Genomic DNA, 18,111 nt, shown 5'->3' on the forward strand with positions numbered 1-18,111 from the left:
CCCAAACCTAGATGGCCCAGGCAGCCTGTGAAGTCAAGGCTTGCTGTTGACTGGAAGGCCAGCTGCCTTTGGCTCCACAGTTGAAATGGCCATATCCCAAGCTTTATAAGCAGGTCTGAGGAACAGCTTTGGCTACAAATCCAGAGTGAAGCTTCAGTTCTAGCACTTAGGTAAACACACTGCCCACTTCTGCAATGGTACCCAGCAGCACACCAGTGGGGGCAGGTGATAAAGAAGCGAAGTGGATGATGTGTAAGGGAGACAGAGCATTCCTGTGAGGTGCCAGCAGCTCTTCAACAATTTGAGTGCTCTAGCATTTCATACCCCATGGAGGAGTGGAAACAGATGTAGGACTGTCCTCTCTTGGGATAGCTGAGTATGTGCACATGTCTGGGCACAAGCCTGTGTTTGGTCAGCCTATGCAGGCCAGCCCAGACTCTCTTCTGGCACTTAGGGCTCTTTTCTCATTCTTTTTCTTTCTTTTGTTTTTGTATTTTGCAGTTGAACCAAAACCTCCATGATGTCCTGCTGGGTCTCGACAAGCAGTACTCAGGCAATGCCTTCCCAGTTAAAGCACAGCCCAGGTCAGTAACTGTGGGAGTAGCCTCTTTCCCTCAGCAGGGGAGGAGGGACAGGGATGTCTCTACCAGGGGTATTGAAACCTCCATATTGTCAGCTGGGGAGTCATCTGACTACCTGTATATAGCCGGCTGGTGCCCTCTTCAAAACTCCCTACAGCATGTCCAAGGTTGCACTTGGGGCTGGGTGACACAATGCAATACCTCTTACCTTTCTAGAAGAGCATCTGGAGGCCTAAACTTTCACTAGGTGCTGATATTTAGGCAACTGACTCTCAGCTCTGCTTTTTTAAAATCAAATTCCATGCACTGACATGCAATACTGAGCTGCCCTTCCTTCTGCGTCCAGTTGCCCAGTACCTGTCCTGTTCTTTCCTTAAAAGCTTCCACCATGTATCTACAGCTTGTGAGCTTGAGCGCCAAGAGCCCGTTTGTTTCCCCAGCCTCCTCTTTGGCCCTCCAAACTTGGAAGCACCTGTTTGCTAAGGCCATATGCCCCTCCTGTGTACCCAGCCGAGGTGCGTTTCCCCCGTGTGAGTGTTGTGGAAGTAGTTGCAGCCTCACTAACATGAGGCCTCCTGATATCAGAGCACTTCTAGTCTGCACATATGCAAGGAATGAGTGTCCTCCAGGCCTTCAGTTTTCTTTCCTCAGCTGGGTCCAGTCCTGTATGGCTAAGTGCAAGTCTGCACATTCTCTAGCACTGAGAGGGGAGGGAGAGGTCGGGCTCTGGATGAGGCTGTCTGGCTCCCATCCACATGCGTGAGTGATGAAACAGTGTCGGGCTCTGGCTTCCAGCTGCTGCTAATCCCACGTGCCGGGTGAGCAGGAGCACAGCCCAAGTCCTCAATTGGTGTATTGACAGAGGGAGGAGGTGAAGTCAGCATGAAGTAAGGGCAAGCTGTGGTCTGAGTGCATTGGTTCGAAATGGCTAGATCAGCTGTTGAGAACTCTGTGCTCCCTTGTCTCTCCTCCCAGTTTAAGCTCCTGTTGCAGTCGTGCATAGATGATTTGCGTGTCTTGTTCCAGCAGTGTTTGTGCTGTTTGACAGCTCTAAAGAAAGAGGATGTTTGAGTTGAATTTGGCCCCTGAATTTTGGATTGCTAACACCAAATTTCCAAGATGGTAATAGGAATGCTTCTTGTGAAAATAATATCTTCTTTCCAAATTAGCATGTGGTGTTTGTTGATCGTTACAACCCCAAAAGACTGAAACCTTGTGAGGAGGAGGCTGTGGTGCCCATCCTCTTACTGCAATGTCCCGTGTTGTCTCTGATAGTAGTATCCTCCAGGATCCTTGGAAGAGGATGGGGTAACAGGATAGATGAAGGCTGTAGGTATTGCTTTGTCTAGCGCCTCCCTCCAGCTTCGTTTCTTCCTCAATGAAGAGACTGCAGGCTATAGTGGCAGCCTGGCCGAGACGTGTTCGTTGTTGTGGCATGAAGTTTCTGTCCTGAAGGAGCTTCCAATGCATAAATTACCTGTCCTCACGATTCCCGCCCCCACAAACTGCTAGATTCATCTGGGGCTATAATGGGTATCTCAGCTGCAGTTCTGTGCTCTTTGGCTGGTTATGAGACCACATGGCCTAAAAACCAAAAACGAGCACACACACAGAGGTCCCCGGGCGGGCAGCAATCTCACTGCTGCTGCTTCATCACTTCTTGCATTTTGGCTGAGATGCCAGACCTGCCCCAGAGGGACTCTCTTCCTCCTGAGCACAGTGGAGCCGGGTGCTGTAGGAGGATGTAGGGAATGTTTGCCAGGGCAGTAAATATGTTTTGCAGTGACCAGGAAATGCGATGAGGCACCTCTGCCTTTCCTGCACATCTGGCCTCTCATTGTGGCGCAGGGCTGGAGCGAGAGTGTGCAGGAGGAAATAACCCTCACCAATCTGATTGCTCATTGTGGTCTGCAGTAGGAGCAGATGCTTCCCTAACCCTTCTCTACTGGGAAGGAGATTGGAGATAGATACAATGGCAGGAAATGAATGAGGAGGTGTGAGAAGAGAGGCAATTAATCTGTGCACATTATTATGGCATTCATCCGAGGCCTCACAGAAGTATTACTGTGGCTGATGAATCTGATGCTGGCTGTGTAACACAGTAGCACAAAGCAGCTGATGTATTTCTAGGAACCTCAGACATATGTTTGGGATTTGTTTCTGAAAGAGTTTGAACATTCAGGGCTCAGATGCCTAGAAGATCTAGGAGGTCGGTAGCGTTATCCTAGTACGATTGGACAAACTGGAAAAACACATAGTAGGAAAGCTGCTGATTATGCTCCACGTTTAAGACTGTGCACAGATCCCATGAGTAAAGGAGAAGAGGGAGCTTGTTTCTTGTGTACCAATATTTACGGGGAGAGTGAGGAGCTGTGATTACCTGTGAAAAAAGGACGTTTATAGTTCTCTGCTCTGCAGTTTCCTTTTTCTTCTTCTCCATGTGCACCCTGGCCCCATAATCCAAAAAGGAGGGAAAATGCTAGTTTGCTCACATATATGTAGATCTTTGACAGGCACAAAAAGCCCTCTCCTACCCTCTCCAAACCAGGCCATAGCTTTCTAGGAACTAAGGGAAGTGTGTATGTGTGTGTGTGTGTATCTGTGTGCGTGTGGGAGAGAGAGAGGAGGTTTTGTCATCTTGATTACAGTGAGTTTTGTGGCACCACGTGAATGGGTGCTCGGAAGCATAACTTTTCCTCCCTGGTTTGACTGTGCCATCCTGTAACGGAAATGATTTGCGTGCCATCCTCAACAGAAAGAAAACTAAACTGTTCGCCAGGCTGAGGAAAAAGATGAGCAGGTACCGGTACGGAGAGCAGCATTTCGATACGTGTTTGATTTAGTTCCTAAAACTGGAGAGGCTGTTGCTGGACTCTTAACAGCCTGGCACGTGTTAACCCTGTGATGGGAGAGGGGTCCCTTTGCATGATACGATGTGTTCATGGCCTGCTGGGTCCTGCTGAGATCTCTCTGTGTCTGGATAATCCCATTAACTGCTTGTGTGCTTGGTTTGAATCCTTGCTTCTTTTCCTATCTAAGAAGGCAGTGAGAAAGCTCGGTCATTGTCTGTTCAGTTGTTTTTGTGTGACTAAAAGCACAGTCATGGGTTTTCTGTGGGAAATATGAGCAATTTTGGTCATTAAGAACTTCTAGTTTTACCTAGTGGGGCTTGCCCTTTTGAACAGATCTGAAATGCTGCGTTCTTGTTCCGTGCCTGGCCTGGGAGGAACACGAAGCAGGTCTTTCACACTCAGAAGTCCTGTCCTATCTACTTGTTGCAGTTGGGAGGATGATGAGGCGGGAGAAGGACACTTCCAGCTTTGCTCCTTACTTGCTCTTTGCTCCATCCATTTAAAATTCTGTGTAGGACTGAAGAAAAGGAAGCCTGTTGTCTTGTATAAAGACTAATGTCAGCATCTTGCCTTTCAAGACAGTGATGGCATTGAATAATTGGATTGCTACAATGCCTAGAGATCAAGGACTCTGACAACAACATAGTCTGGAGCAAAGTGGGAGTTGGTGCATAATGGCATGGAAACTTCCTCTAATTTTAGTTTTTGTATTGGTACTTCCTCCATGGGGTCCTTATAGGAAGAAAAAAAATATTATAATTATCAAGATGATGTTCTGCCAGCAATAAAAGCAAGTGCTGGTGGATTGGGATCCTTGCTTTTCTGATCCTGCCTTCCCACTGACTAGGGCAAGTCACAGAATCCTTCTCTGTCTCTGCTATGCATCCTTTGTAAAGTGGGAGGCTGGAGGGTGGAGAATGGTAATTTCACAGGGAAGCTGATGGCAATTCTTGATTTTTATATCCTCAAATGAAAAGTAGTGAAGGAATATCTTGTGTTGTTACTATTCTGAGACTTTCTCCTGTAGGAAAAGGAGGATTCACAGGAGTTCTTCTCTGGATGTTTGCCTCTGGTCCTTGGTTGGACCAGTGTTGTAGCCGCACCAGGCAGGAGGTCTAATGTTTCCAGTCACTGGGAACAGACGGATGCTACAGCAGAGGGAGAGCTAGTAAATCTCATCTCAATGAGCACTAGCCACAATGTCCTCCTGCTCTGCCCTGATAAAGTCCAGTTGGCTCAGCAGTTAAGGTGCCTGACCTGGGCTGTGCTGGGGGTTTCTCCGGTCAGAGAGAAACGTGCAACCCCTGGTGCAGGAAAGGAGGGTCTGGGACTTGGTCAATCTTTGATATGCAGCAAGAATGTACATTTGTGCCACTGTATGTTTTGGTATGTAGGTGTTTTTTCCTCCTTTCTTCTCTTGCCACCCCCCTGCCCCCCCCCCCCCTTTTTTTAAATAATTCTCCAGTCTGCTTTGGTGCTAAAAAATAAATTACTTTTGGCTAAAAGGCCCTGTCTGAGCTTTAGTTGAGATGCCAACCTTTTTTTCTTTTTAACTTGAGAACTTGGCAGAAGGTGACTGGTCTGTTTTTACCATATTGGAAAGCAGGTTTCATCCTCTAACACAGGATAGTTACAGGCACATGGGAACCCCACCTACAGACGTTACTCTGCTCTTCCAGAACTGATGAGGCAGCCCCAGGAGGGGCCTGGGAGCTTGCAGCCCTAAAAGAGGCTGTGGGATTTTGGCTTTCCCTTCAGCTGTAGTAACTGCATTAGACCCTCTTCCCAGCTCTGTATTCACAGAAGAAATTTGACACCCCCTTCCCTGCCTGATATTCCTGGATTTGGCATCACTTCCCAATTGCTCATGGGAAGGAAAAAAAGGGAGCAATGACCTTGTTGTTTTGATATGCTTTTACTGTGGTACTCACATTTGGTCAGTGGGGACGGTCCCCACACTCTTGCTTTTCCCCATGCTTCCTGGAGCAAGCAGTCAGTTTGGAGACAGGACTATGCTCTGAGTGGGCAGTGTGTGCTCCCCAGGGACCTGTGAAGGACAGAGGATCCTGGTGACAAGCTCGCTTGACGTTGGTTGCACTGGCTAAATGTGTGCAAAACAACAAGTGCAGGGATGAAGGTGCTGCTCGGGGGGGGCTGGAAAAGTCTCAGCCAGAATTAGCACTGGCATTTTCCTAGGGGCATCAGCCAACACATCAAACAAGCTGTAAATAGTAGTGACTTAATGAAGGCTTTATTGCGGGGCCCTCTCAGCCCTTGTAGGATGAGGGGAGAAAACTGGGCTGCCTCTCATGTGGGAGCCTTTTACCAATATATCTCCAAATTAAGTCACTGCCAGGCGCCAGAAATAAGGCACTAAAAAGCTGTTTCATGGCCTTTAGAAAATAAGCCTGAACTCCTTTCTCACTGGGAGAAATGGCCTCTTCAGGTGCTTAGAAGGAAAAGCCTACCCTTGTGTTGGTAGGCCAGCTGATAGTCCCAATATTCACGGTGTAGTCTGGGCATTTGAGGAGTCCTGGCAGTATAGCTGTAGCTCACTGTGCCCCCATCTTCTCCAAAGTGCTTTCAAGTGTAGGGAAGGTAACTTCTATTTTTTTTTTTCCCCAACTCTAGCATCAGAGGACATTTTCTGTCATTTCCTACCATTCCCTGATGACTCCCATTTAGAGAAGGACTTCCTTACCTTCACCCTCCAAACCATTACCTCTTTAATCTGTAGCACAACCTTGTCCATTTTACAGAATCCTTCACATGACCCACTGCTTAGAATTGATTTCTGGGGACCTCTGAGGAAGGACACTGTAGGCATATCCAGTCAAACTGAAGAGCTGTAGGTGTTGATGTACATGTTCTTTAGTCCCTTGTCTTTCCTTTTTTGTCTTCCTTTCCCTCTTTTTCCCTTGGCCTGTGTGCCCTTGGTTGAGAGCTGCTGGCAGAGAACGTCATTGGGTTTGTTGCATCATGTTGGTGTGCTGCTGGCATCAGTGTCATCAGAAACATCCAACCTGCATGTGGACCTGAGAACAAGCGCTTTGTGGGGAAATGTGCGTGTGCGGTGTGGATATGGGAGAAAAAGGCGGGGGAATGGGTGAGGGCAAAGTGAATGAAGAGGGAATGGGATGGGGAGCTTGAAAGCTGGAATGTTGAGCAGGGGGAGATGCTTGCTTGGAAGGGGAGGTTTGTTGAAATGCCTTGCTGTCCCTTCCTCCTCTTCCTGTCCCCTTCCTCGTGAGTGTTTAGGAATGAGGCCATCATGCATGTTAGCCAATGACCACCACACCTCGGGCATCCAAGTGTGAGTAGATGTACATGCCTGGAGCTCTGGGCTCTCTTTGGACAGAGCAAAGAAATCATTGACTTGATGTCCCTGCAGAATCAGGTGTGCGTTGCTCTAGTCCTGGCTCTATGCCAGGATTTATTGTCTCAAGTTGTAGGAAAGGATCTGTTCCTTTCAGCCTTCTCCCAAGGCCTTTAACTTTGCAAGAACCGCAACTTTATAAGTGAAGGCAAATATCACTCCCTGTAGATGAGATTGCACAGCCCTTTTGCAATATTCTGTAATATTCTGTTTTCAGCTGTGTATAGTTTTGCCAAACTGTAACCATTTCTGCTAAAATATCCCCTACCAGTGTCTGTGCTTCTGCATGACTTGAGATAAATTGATTAGTTGCTTTTCGGGGAGCTGAATTTCAGCCAAGATGATTCAGATGTTCCTGAGAATTAGGCTGGGAAAATGGTTTTACCTTTATCCCTGTTGAAATTCTCTGGTAACCAACTTTTTAATAAATCTCTCATGATTCCATATTTTGAAGCACAGACCTGACACTTGGCCAGGGCATGCCCTTAGGGAAAGGCGTGTGCCTCTTGCTATTCCTTTGAAAAATCTGTCCAAATCTGGCCAAGTTATGAACCAGCAAATGCCATTGGCATATGCTCCTTGTATTTAATTCCCTGAAGAAGCCCTCTTGACTGTGTGTCAGAAACAGTCCTGGAATGAGGATCAACTGGAAAGGCAACGGCAGAAGGGGTTCACTGAAAACAAAGTAGGGGAGACTTTCCATAACAGAGAAATCATTATTAGCCAGAATGTCACTGTTTCTTTGCTGTCTGGAATGATCTGTGAAAACTCCGGCTGCTTTGCCCCTCTCCCAGCTTAGCCAGTTTGTACCACATAGAGGAATATGATATTCTGTGATTACAGCCTTAGTTCAGGTGTTGTGAATCTATTAGTCATAACCCATGCAGGTGTCAGTGCACCACCACGTAGAAAAATTCTGATCTGTAGAATTTAAAACTAAATGAGCTGCACAGAGCTCCTTCCCCTGTCTGCTTCCCCAGTATTAAAAGGCCATGACTTAATGTCAGGCACTTATATTAGAATCTAGCAGAACTAAGGATGCCTGGTTGTTTTTTTGTTTTTGTTTTTCTGTCTGAGGCAAAGTATATTTAGAGAGTAGCCTGCTGCACAGTAATGCTGCTGCAGTGTGTTGGACTGCAAGTGACTCAGCAAAGATGCTTCTCAGAAGCTTGTAGAGGCTTTAAAAGTCTTCCTCGTGTGTCTGGGCAGGGAAGCAAAGAGATAATGGAGGCCACTGATCTGTGCTGGTTAGCACAACTCCTCCTAGGCCTGGCTCAGACTTCTCTCTCTTTCCCTTTCCCTCTCTCTCCCTTTCTCTCTCCCCTTCCTTCAGTGACAGCACCCCAGCGAAAGCAAATAAAAGCCCCTCGCCTCCACCAGATGGATCTCCCATCACCAGCCCTGAGACCAAGACTGTCAACCATGATCTGGAACCGTCCACTTTGGAAGCGCCTGGGGCAAGCATCCCAAAGTCACCATCTCAGGTAGTGTCCCCATGACATTGACTATGTCTCTGCAGTATTACCACTGATGGCACAAGCTCTGTGAGTCAAAGATGTCTGTCAGTTGCTTTTTTGGGCCTCTTCCTGCTACTGAGGACAGAGAATATGACATGACAGGTGTTCTCCTTCACTGGTTCCTGAGAATGCAAGTTGCTCATTGGTCGTCTCTATATCATATAGGGAAGAACTAAGCTGTCTCTGAATGCCTCTACAGGGGGAAGGTCAGTAATACATTTTACTGTCCGGTAGGATGGCCAAGAAGATCCAGGGAGGATGGAGTTGTAGGTAGGTGAGGAAGTTTGTTCTTTACATTTGAATTAACCTGTGGAATTCAATGGTCCAGTTTCTTCCCAAGAACTTCTGTAACTGAGGAAGGTTCAAAGAAAAAAGTTTAATATTGATAAGGATAGGGAGAACATCTGTACTTTGCATCATCATTTACTTTAATCTCAAGATAGAATATTATGCTAAAAATAAAGGCATTATATTCTTATGCTATGAAGAAATTAGGTGAGTACCAGGAAGAAGACTGGCTGTTACATGGAGTCCGATACCTTCCACGCGGCCTTTGTTAGTCCTTTCCTTACACAGAAGACACCCAGTGGCATTATTAAAACAGCAGATGTAGCTCCTGCTACTCAGCGTATCTTATGATATATTTTACTTCGGGATTTAAGGAAAATGAAACACTTACTTCCACTTCCCATCCCTGTATTTCACAGTGGTGGAAAAGTTTAGTAGGGAAAAAATAGTAACTAAGCCAAATTTATGTCTGGTGCCACTCCTTGCATTTCAGTAAGTGGGACACCAGGGAGGAGTCTTCCAGGAAGAATTAAAGCTGAGAGAGGTTCTGGCTAAACTGGTAAGAGAAAACCTATCGCTTCTAAAAAGAGGTGGACGCAGCCCAGAACTTCCTTGCTGCTGTCATACGTAGCAGTGTGATTCCAAATCCAGGCCTGTGATGTAGGCTGTCTCCTGTTTCTGGATAGCCTCTTAGAATATTTTTCCCTCCACTGCATTTTTGATTTTCAGGATTATCTAGGGACAAAAAGGGGATGTTTGTACATTGGCAAAAGGGTCTTTTCCAGCCCTGTGAGATGTGTGGATGCCTGGCAGTGTCTTCTCAGGACTTCTCCAGGGTCTCTGCACTGCTCAGCATTGCACAGCCTAGAGCGGCTTCACCACCACCCTGGCTGGGACCTTGGAGGAGGGTATGTGTACAGGGGAGAGAGGATAGTGCATATCTATCCAGAATTGTCTTCCTGTTTTTTAAGAGATTGCCATAACTAGATTGAAACTTGGAACAAGAAATGGTACAGATACATCGAGCTGTTCACTGCAGACTTCACTCACCCTGCCTGTGGACTTGTCTTGCTGAGTTTGGCTTCTTCCCTTTCCTTGAAATAGCACACATAAGCCTTGTTTTTGCCAGGCTGCAAGTGCTTGCTCATTCACTTGCTGCCTTCCTGCCCACAGGAATGGGGCTGGAGGCACCCCTTGTCGAGCAAGCAGAATATTCCAGTGCAGTCCTGGCTAGAATCTCAGATGGGACACAGACTGAAATGGTATTTGCAGCTAATTGCTGCCACCACCTGGCAGCTCTTTCCCAGTCTATATTTAATTCATTCTCTCAGGCTTTACTACGGTGAAGAACAAGTTCTCCACTCCATATTCATACTAGGTGCTAAGAGTTGGAGCCTGGCTCCAGAGGGAGGGGAGACGAGGAGTGGGATTTCATACCCAGAGCCAAGCTTGACGTCTGTATGGATAAAGTCTAGAAACTGGGTCCATATCAGCTTGCCAGCCCACTGGAAAACACAAGTGCCTGCTCTCTCAACAGTGCTCGACTTTAATACTGAAAGCTTCACAGGTGTCATTACTTTTGATCTATAGGTAAGTGATTTTTTTCTAGGGTCCTCCTAGGGAGGCTAGGAGCCTTGTCCTCTGGGGGCGGATGGAGCAAAAGGCAACAAGCAAGTGCAATTCTCTGGCCTTGTCCTTTCTGAAGTACTATACAATAAACAAAGGCTGCAGAGAGAAAGGCAGCAAAACAGGAGAGATCAGATAAATACTAACTAAATTTTGAACTGTTCCCTATGTCAAAAAAAAGCATCTTTCTTACTGTCCTTTAATTCTCAAAAATAGCTTATTTCTGTCTTTTGGAAGAAGCGACTGCTGTCAGCTCTCTGCACTGAGTAACGTACAGTAATGATACAGGACTTCAGAGGTCTATGAAATTTCAAAGGTCAGACTTTTGCTCTCAGTTACACCACTGAAACACTGTAAGGACACTTGTGAAATCAGTGCGACTGTGTTGAATTTAGACAGATCCAAGTCAGCAGAAAGATTTTAGAGGATTTGTTTTATTCTAGGTAGCAAAGTTGTTTGTACTTGATGAATTTCCAGCTATAACCCAACATCAATATGCAATCCTGCCGTCTTTGGGATGTGGTTTCAGACTGCAGTTGGAGGTAATGCTGGATGCTGTGGAAGTGGTTGTCTCCAAGGCATTAATGCATTGGAGGGAAGGAGATTGACTATTTTAGAGAAGTAAATAGCAGAAGAGCCAGGATCTTTTTGACTTTAGAGTTTGTAATTGGAGCCTCACATTTCTGCAGATGGTGGCTCTGTTCTGAGAATAGCTTTTCTCTGAAATTTTTGGTCCCTTCTTGCAACGAGCAAGCAGGGGATTTTCAGGAAGGAAATATTTTTGTGTGGACATACCACCTTCTGCAAACAGTGAAAAGTTGAAAGTGAATGCACTACTTTAATTATTTCCCCTAGCCCAGCTAGTTAGTGAAAAATTTGTGTTTGCTCTCTAAAGTAGGTTAACCCCGTAGAAAACTGGGCATATCCTTAGCAATCTGAATAAATGCCCTGTAGAGATCAGTTGTATGCTGGAGGAGTGTGAACACAGAACTATGGGTTGGGGATTGCTGGGTTTCAGACCTGGAGGACACTGATATACTGGGTACGGTTGTCAGGTCTCATGAGTCTTGCTGCTTTGGGATCCTAGGTATGATGAGAAGATCAAATAACTGTAAGACATCATTGCAAATAGAGAGCATTGTCATTGCTGAGCATTGCTGTGGTGCTGGGAACTTGTGTGGCTGCTTTGTTCTAACACAGCAGCAGCTCCTCAAAGTATGATTTGATCTAGAAATGATTATTGACCCTTGGGAACAGGAAAATTTGAAAAGGGTGTGGATGGGTTGATCTAGGGAGGGTCTACCACAGCTTCCCACGGGGTTGTGGATGCAGTGTCAGGCTGTCTTTTAGCATGATGGTGGGTGTCTTTTAGCATGATGGTGGGTATTAGTATGGGTTAGAGTTACAGGGCCAGACTTTGTTATGCGTTCTCTGGGATCTCCATTTGGGAAACACAACTTTATTAGCGTCAATGCTCATTGGTGAAACTGAGAGCAGAGTTTGGCCCACAGTGTCATGGATTCTCAGGAGTTTGAATTGTTCTCACCTAAAGCTGAGAATTGGTAAGACACCATCAAGAGTTCCTTCAGACCTTTCTTACAGTACACTGATAACCAGTACACCAAGGAACCAGCACTGGGCAGATCAGAGTCTGTCCTCATGGTCACCTACCCATAATAGGACAAATTGAGTTTGATCTCTCATTCCCTCAGGTATGGTAAGTATGGCAAAGGGAGGCAGTGCTGGCCTGGTCTATTGAGTCGTGTTTGCAGTAATTGATCTGCTCCCTTCCCAGTGGTTCTTTTGAAGGTTGCACATGCTTTAATTATGTATGCATGTCCTGTCAATGCATATTAATTGTGTTACGCTTCTCCTCTGCAGAGGGAAACTTGCCCACGGCTGAAGTGTAACTAATGATGCCAAACCTTCTCTGGAGGCGTGTGGTTGTTTTTTTGTTTTGTTTCAATTCAGCCCTTCACCTTCCCTTCCTCTCTCTTCAGATGGAATTGGTTGGACCCTGCTATGTGCCTGTGGTTGTGATTTCCCTCACCTTCAGTTTTTGTGGCTAACCTGGTTCCTGTCTCTGGTTTTTTTGGGTGTCGCCGTCTGTGCTGTGGCCGTGTGCTCACTTGCATGCAGTTGAGGAAAGGGCCTCCGGTGCCTCCGCCTCCAAAAGTCACCCCCTCCAAGGAGATCAAGCAGGAGAACATCATCAGTCTGTTTGATGACAATTTTGTCCCTGAGATAAGTGTGACAACCCCTTCGCAGGTTAGCTGCTATGCCCTGCCTTATATTTGTCTGCCTCTGAACTTTTCCTTTTGACCTTTCTTCTCTTTGGTGGTGTCAAGCCATGAAACCTGGTCAGGTGAAGGAGGAAGGAAAGCTCAGGACTGGATCTCAGAAAGCAAAGGGATAGATAGGAGGCCATCCTAAAGGGAATGGTGGTTACAAGGCAGCTTTGACCAACACGTTGCCCTTTGGAAGCTTTGATTCATAGAAGAAACAGGAGAAATACAACTGGTGAAAATGCCAGGAAGTAATCACTGCATTTGTTCAGCAGCAATGCACATGGATTATGGCTCCCCTCATATCCCATGGTATGCTCTCTCCAGACCTGCTCATCCTGGATGTGGATGAAGCACCTGTTTTCTGCTCTTGTACATGCTCAAGCACCGACCCTGGCATCTGTGCCAGTTCCTGGGAGAAGGCAGTTTCATGCTCTCTCTGCTTTCACACATGGGCTTTGTGTTAACGTTTAAAGCCCACACCTGCATGGGAAAGGCAAACAGAAATTGCATATAGTTCTTTTTGCAGAGAATAGGTGCCTCCAGTTTAGATGGGCAGGACTGTGCCTGCTGTCAATTCAGGACTCCTGACGCAGTCTGTCACTCTTCACCAGACAGCGGTTGCCATCAGAATATTTCTTTCTTGTCATGTGGCACCTTTTGAAACCCTGAAAATGGAAAAACATTTTCAAAATATATATATTCCTCTTCACTTTCCTTTTTATTTACATCTCTGCAAGAGAGGATGCCAGTTGGGGAATTCTGTGTTGAATCTAGGAGAATGGCAGTCCTTATGTATATAGGAGCCTGACCAGATTTCTGGCTGTATCGTGAGACACCTGCATCTACTTTTTTTTTTATACATATAAGTATATATATATTTTTTTTTTCCCTAAATGCTTGTTAAAGCACAAGTAATGTCTCTATCAGTGCTCATCTGTGACTCATTTCCTAACTTTTCCTTGCATCGTGATGCTCGATTGCCTCTGGTTTGCCACCTTCCACCCAGCTGCTGAGTAGCAGAGGTGGAGTGGGGAGGGAAGGAGGTCCATGTCAGGTTTTGCACTGCGGTAGATAAAGCTTGCAGAGCAGAGAGATAATTTGACAGCAGCGTTGGAAGCGGGGGACCACAGGCAGTTGAGCAACCCTCTGTCATTCTCCGTGCTTCCTTCACCTGTATCATAATGGACAGATCTGTCTGCCCCATGGTTTGTATCATGTGTTTTCCATATGAATGCCAGCCCTTAGCCAGACATATTCTTCTACACCTGATCAGTGTCCTGACCCAGGATGGGATCTGCTGTGACATTCAATCAGATGGGAGTTCTGAGGGAGGCCTCTGGTTGCCAGAACAATCTTCACTGAAGCACTAAAGCCACTAGCATTGAGCATGTTGTCCAAGGCCATTCCTGTCAGATGTCTTAGCTCCAACGAGCTATCTTGTGGGAGAGCTGGGTGAAGGCAATGGGTGATAGCCCTTGTGTGTAAGTCTTAAATGGCAGGTAAGATTATTCCATGGCTGGAGTTTTTGGTGTCTCACCAGCAAACAAATTTAAAGACTGGGGTTTGAGCCTCTCCGATGCCCTGGATATGCTTGAGGACTGTACTAGAATGCAAGTTGGTTTTAGCATACTGGTCAGTGTTTATTATTGTGAGATGGGAGAGCTTGATTCCTTGTCCTCCTGCCTGTCGATCTCAAAAAGAGATGTTCATAAGTGAGAGAAAAATCTGCAAGATAATTGGAGTAAGAGGAAGTTAGAGGAGGTGAAGGTGTTGGTGGTGTGGGTTGCATGTGGAGGACTTTCTCTTAAATGGTATCTCTTGCTGCTTTCCAGGGGGTTTTCCATGGTGGGACTATGGTATAACGGTGGAGACCAACCTGCCAGACTTTGTGTGTTGTTGTAAAGGTAGCTGAAGCAGTAGGGCCAGCAAGCTTGGGAGGTCAGTGGAAATGGGGGCATATCTTCCTGGACTCTACTGGAGAGAGCAGCTTCCTCTGAAACTGAGTAGAAAGGAGTGTCTTGTAGTGGTTAGGTTAAATCTAAAACCCAGAAGTGATAGTTCAGTTTTGCATACTAATGACGCATGTCCTTTATAGTGACTATTTTACTAATGGTAATCAGCGAATGTGCCATCCGTGTCTTTAGCTAGAGTGTTAATCAGTCAAAGTCTGCTGACTTTGAAGAGAGTAGCAAAGCCTTTCCAATTTATGCTCTGTTAGAAGACTGGTGTGTGCATGTTTCTCGGGTGTCCTAATGGAAAGCATTGGAAATAGCATTTTTTTGGATTGGGGAGTGATTCAAATCCCTCAGCTAGGGTGAGGTGCCATATTCTGTGTTTCTGTCTCAGGAGACAGGGGGAAATGAGGAGCTTTGGGAGTTAGCTCTGAGATCCCACAGGCTTGGCTTTCAGAAGTTTGGTGGTTTTCTTTCAGAAGAGTGGTTTTCTGCCTGGATACGTGTTCCTGAGATAAGTTGTATGCATGGCTCTTCTGTATGTGGCTGACGAAGTCTGTCCCGGGCCTTTAGTACAAAGGCAGCTGGATGAGCTATAAGGAATAGATGTAAATAGAAGAGAAGCCCTTCTGGGTCAACAGTGGCAGTGATCCTTTTGACCGCAGCAGGTCAGATGCTTACACCATGTCAGCTCGTTTGGCCAGGTGAGAAGATGAATGAATCCTGTGGAAAAGAAAGGTTTGAGTTACAGTGGCTCCCATGCGAACTGTCCGTGATTATAGGCACCAGGCAGTCAGGAGTCACATCAGCTGTTTGCATTGCCACCACATCTTCTGCGCTTGCAGCCTTAGCTCCTGGATAGCACATACCCTCCCTCTACTGTGTGTGCGTGTGTGTGTGTCTAATGCTCGTACTGCTTTTCTTCCTCACTGCTGCCAAGTTTGATGCCCCTGGGCCCTTCCAGGAGGGAGCCAGCCTGTTGGATCTGGATTTTGATCCCATTAAACCAGATGCCACTGTGGGGAAGACCCCCACACCCGCCTCCCAGGTTGGTTCATATCACCGTTCCTTCTCCCTTCCATAACTGACTTGGTGCCAAGTGTGGCGTGAACTCCACCCACATGAATGATAGTGTGGACCTGAGCTGTGAGTGGCTGGCCTGGGTGCTCAGACCTGTGCCTTGCAGACGGGTACCTTGATCTTCTCTGCTGGATGCGTAAGTCCAGTGGGAATCAGGTGGCTATTGGCCAGGTCACAGTCTGGCATGTGTTTGTGGGATGCTTCTGCTTTGCTCTGATGATCTACTGATTGACAACTGATTTAGTTTAATGTACGTCCATCCCTAGATTAGCATCTTCTGTATGCTATGTGGATTTAAACTGTTGCTCTATGGATGGGAGTTCAGCCTCTATTCTGTGCCCCTCCTATCAATTACTCTCAAAGGGATTTTTAATAAGCAGACTCTTAGATAACCTGCAGTTACTTAAGGTGAATAAAGCTGTAGATGGATATTCAAGTGATGTGAAGCCCTTCTTTTTCTGGGCATAACATAGCCTCTGTTCATAGTTAAAAAGACGGTTCCTCTCTGAGCATAGCACTGCACAATGCAGCATCAAAAAGGAAGATGCCTAATTCTGGTCTGGCCTGTACCTGGTCTTGTCCACCGTCACAGGCAGGTGGACTGCACTTCATTTTACGTCTAAATGGCTGGGGCTTTGCAGTGCATCCTGAATTTGGCTGCTGTACTCACTGAGACTTTCATATGTATGAAATGGTTATTTTTTTGCCTGTGGTTGCCATTAAAATCTGTAATAAACATAATTGGGATGTTTACGGTATTTCTCCAGTATCATCCTGTCAAATAGGCCTGTATGACACAGATTTTTGTAGCAATAAGAGAGATCAAACATTAAGTATTTGATTATTCAAAATTAAAATACTGTACCTGCAAAATACTAGTTATTATCATAGTTTGATACACGCCAGTATGGAAAGCTACCACTTTCTGGAACTTTAAGTGAGCAGATAGGCATTTTGTGTCTGCTTGCCTGACAGAACAAGCTGCATGCCAGGATAAGCTTTTTTTTAAAAAAAAATATTTACTGGGATTTTTTTTTTCTGTCAGCAGTTATAACTTGGATAATGGAGTATACTGGCATAGGATACGAGTCTAAATTTGGCTTAAAATGGAATTATTTGTTACCCTTCCAGCAAGCAACAAATATTACACTGAGTGGGTTTTTCAAAGCTGTTCAGCAATATCACGTTCAGTGTTCTAGTGTATTTCTTATTAGCTTCAGAAGTCTTTAAGAGTCTGAAATCAATGCTTTCTAATGTTAACCACAGTACAAAACCTAGCGAAAACCACCTAGTTTTCAAAGCGGCCAATTTTATTTCCTATAGGGTGGGCACTATTGCAAAGTGGTTAAGATATGTCACTAGTGGTCCAAAAACACCAGTTGAAATCTTGTTCTGAAATCATGCTAACTCTATTGGGTGTGGATATATAGGAGCATATTGAACCCTAACGGACCGCAAACTCCTGAGGTTTTTTTTCTGACTGCGTTGTCTGCCACTGATAACTGAACATGGCTTGGCTGTCTCCCTTCATACCAGAGGTAGAAACAACCCTTATTCAAATGCCTCAGTACAGTGGGGAGGGGTGTATAAATTCAGGTACTAAAAAAAATATTTTAAAAACATGCAGAGATAAGTGGTGTTGAATGTTTATGTCTGCTTCAGTCTGATCAGCATCTGTAATGTTTGTACTCACTGAAATAATCATGTATAAACATGTTTTATTTTTGTTGCTCTTTGACATGCTTAGTCTTTACCTTGGGATTTATGGGAGGTAAGAACTTCATATGGCTTTCATCTCTCATCGTACTGTGCATGTGCCAGTGCCATCTCTGTGTGCATACCTGTCTCTTTTCCCTCGCTTCTTTTCCTCTCTGCACACCCCAAGCCAAAGTTGCTCTATGTGCTGCTGATGCACCTCCTGTGAAGCCCCAGGGGCAGCCACATGTTTACACTCTGTTTATGTTTATGTCTCCACCAGCACACAACCCCATTGCCTTTTCCTGCTAACTCCCTCATCTTTCCCTTGGCATGATGCTGTGACGTTCTCCTCAAACTTAATCCCACTGTGCATCATCATCCCCATCCACTCCCCAGTATTTCCTAAACTCTGTACATCCTGTTGGTCTTGTGTGTGATGCATAAGTGTCTTGGCTGCCCCTCGTCCTTACTGCCTGTACCATTAGGTATCCATACACGTTTGCTATTATCTGTGGTATTTGTTCTTCATTGACCATCATTGCCAGGAAAGCTGACACTCAGCCTGTGTCTAGACTGAAAATTAAGTGCAGGCCCAAGACTTACCTGGCATCTGCCTCAACCTCAGCTTTGGAGCTTGCTTGACAAGGGAGACTCTACACATGCTCTGCATCTGAACCAAACTCAGACCCTCATTTGTGCCCTCTAGATATATCGGGCCTGGGAAGGTCTCAGATTGCTGCAGATTAGCCCATTGGGAGCTATTTCAAGCACAACTACTTTTGAGCCTCTCTGAACAAACAGCCAGCAGCGTGGACAGAAAAATGCTTGGTCTGGGCACTCAAGCCTGCTGCTT

General features: G+C 45.8%; 1 protein-coding gene across 30 annotated transcripts in view; it reads left to right on the forward strand.

Moving 5' to 3' along the window:
* Nucleotides 1-18,111, forward strand: part of BIN1 (bridging integrator 1) — a 97,735-nt gene that overhangs the window by 68,949 nt on the left and 10,675 nt on the right. For 4 of the 30 annotated variants that reach the window (XM_074596074.1, XM_074596068.1, XM_074596077.1 and 1 more), the window contains 5 exons: nucleotides 502-584; nucleotides 8,143-8,293; nucleotides 12,380-12,508; nucleotides 15,421-15,528; nucleotides 17,308-17,331. In XM_074596074.1, coding sequence (XP_074452175.1) covers nucleotides 502-584; nucleotides 8,143-8,293; nucleotides 12,380-12,508; nucleotides 15,421-15,528; nucleotides 17,308-17,331 — 495 coding nt within the window. Of the gene's footprint in view, nucleotides 1-501; nucleotides 585-3,336; nucleotides 3,388-8,142; nucleotides 8,294-12,379; nucleotides 12,509-15,420; nucleotides 15,529-17,307; nucleotides 17,332-18,111 lie in introns of all 30 variants that reach the window. The other 26 variants (XM_074596086.1, XM_074596083.1, XM_074596089.1 and 23 more) reach the window with 10 other exon arrangements.

The sequence above is a fragment of the Larus michahellis genome, chromosome 7 (genome assembly GCF_964199755.1).
Source record: "Larus michahellis chromosome 7, bLarMic1.1, whole genome shotgun sequence".
NCBI lineage: Eukaryota > Metazoa > Chordata > Aves > Charadriiformes > Laridae > Larus > Larus michahellis.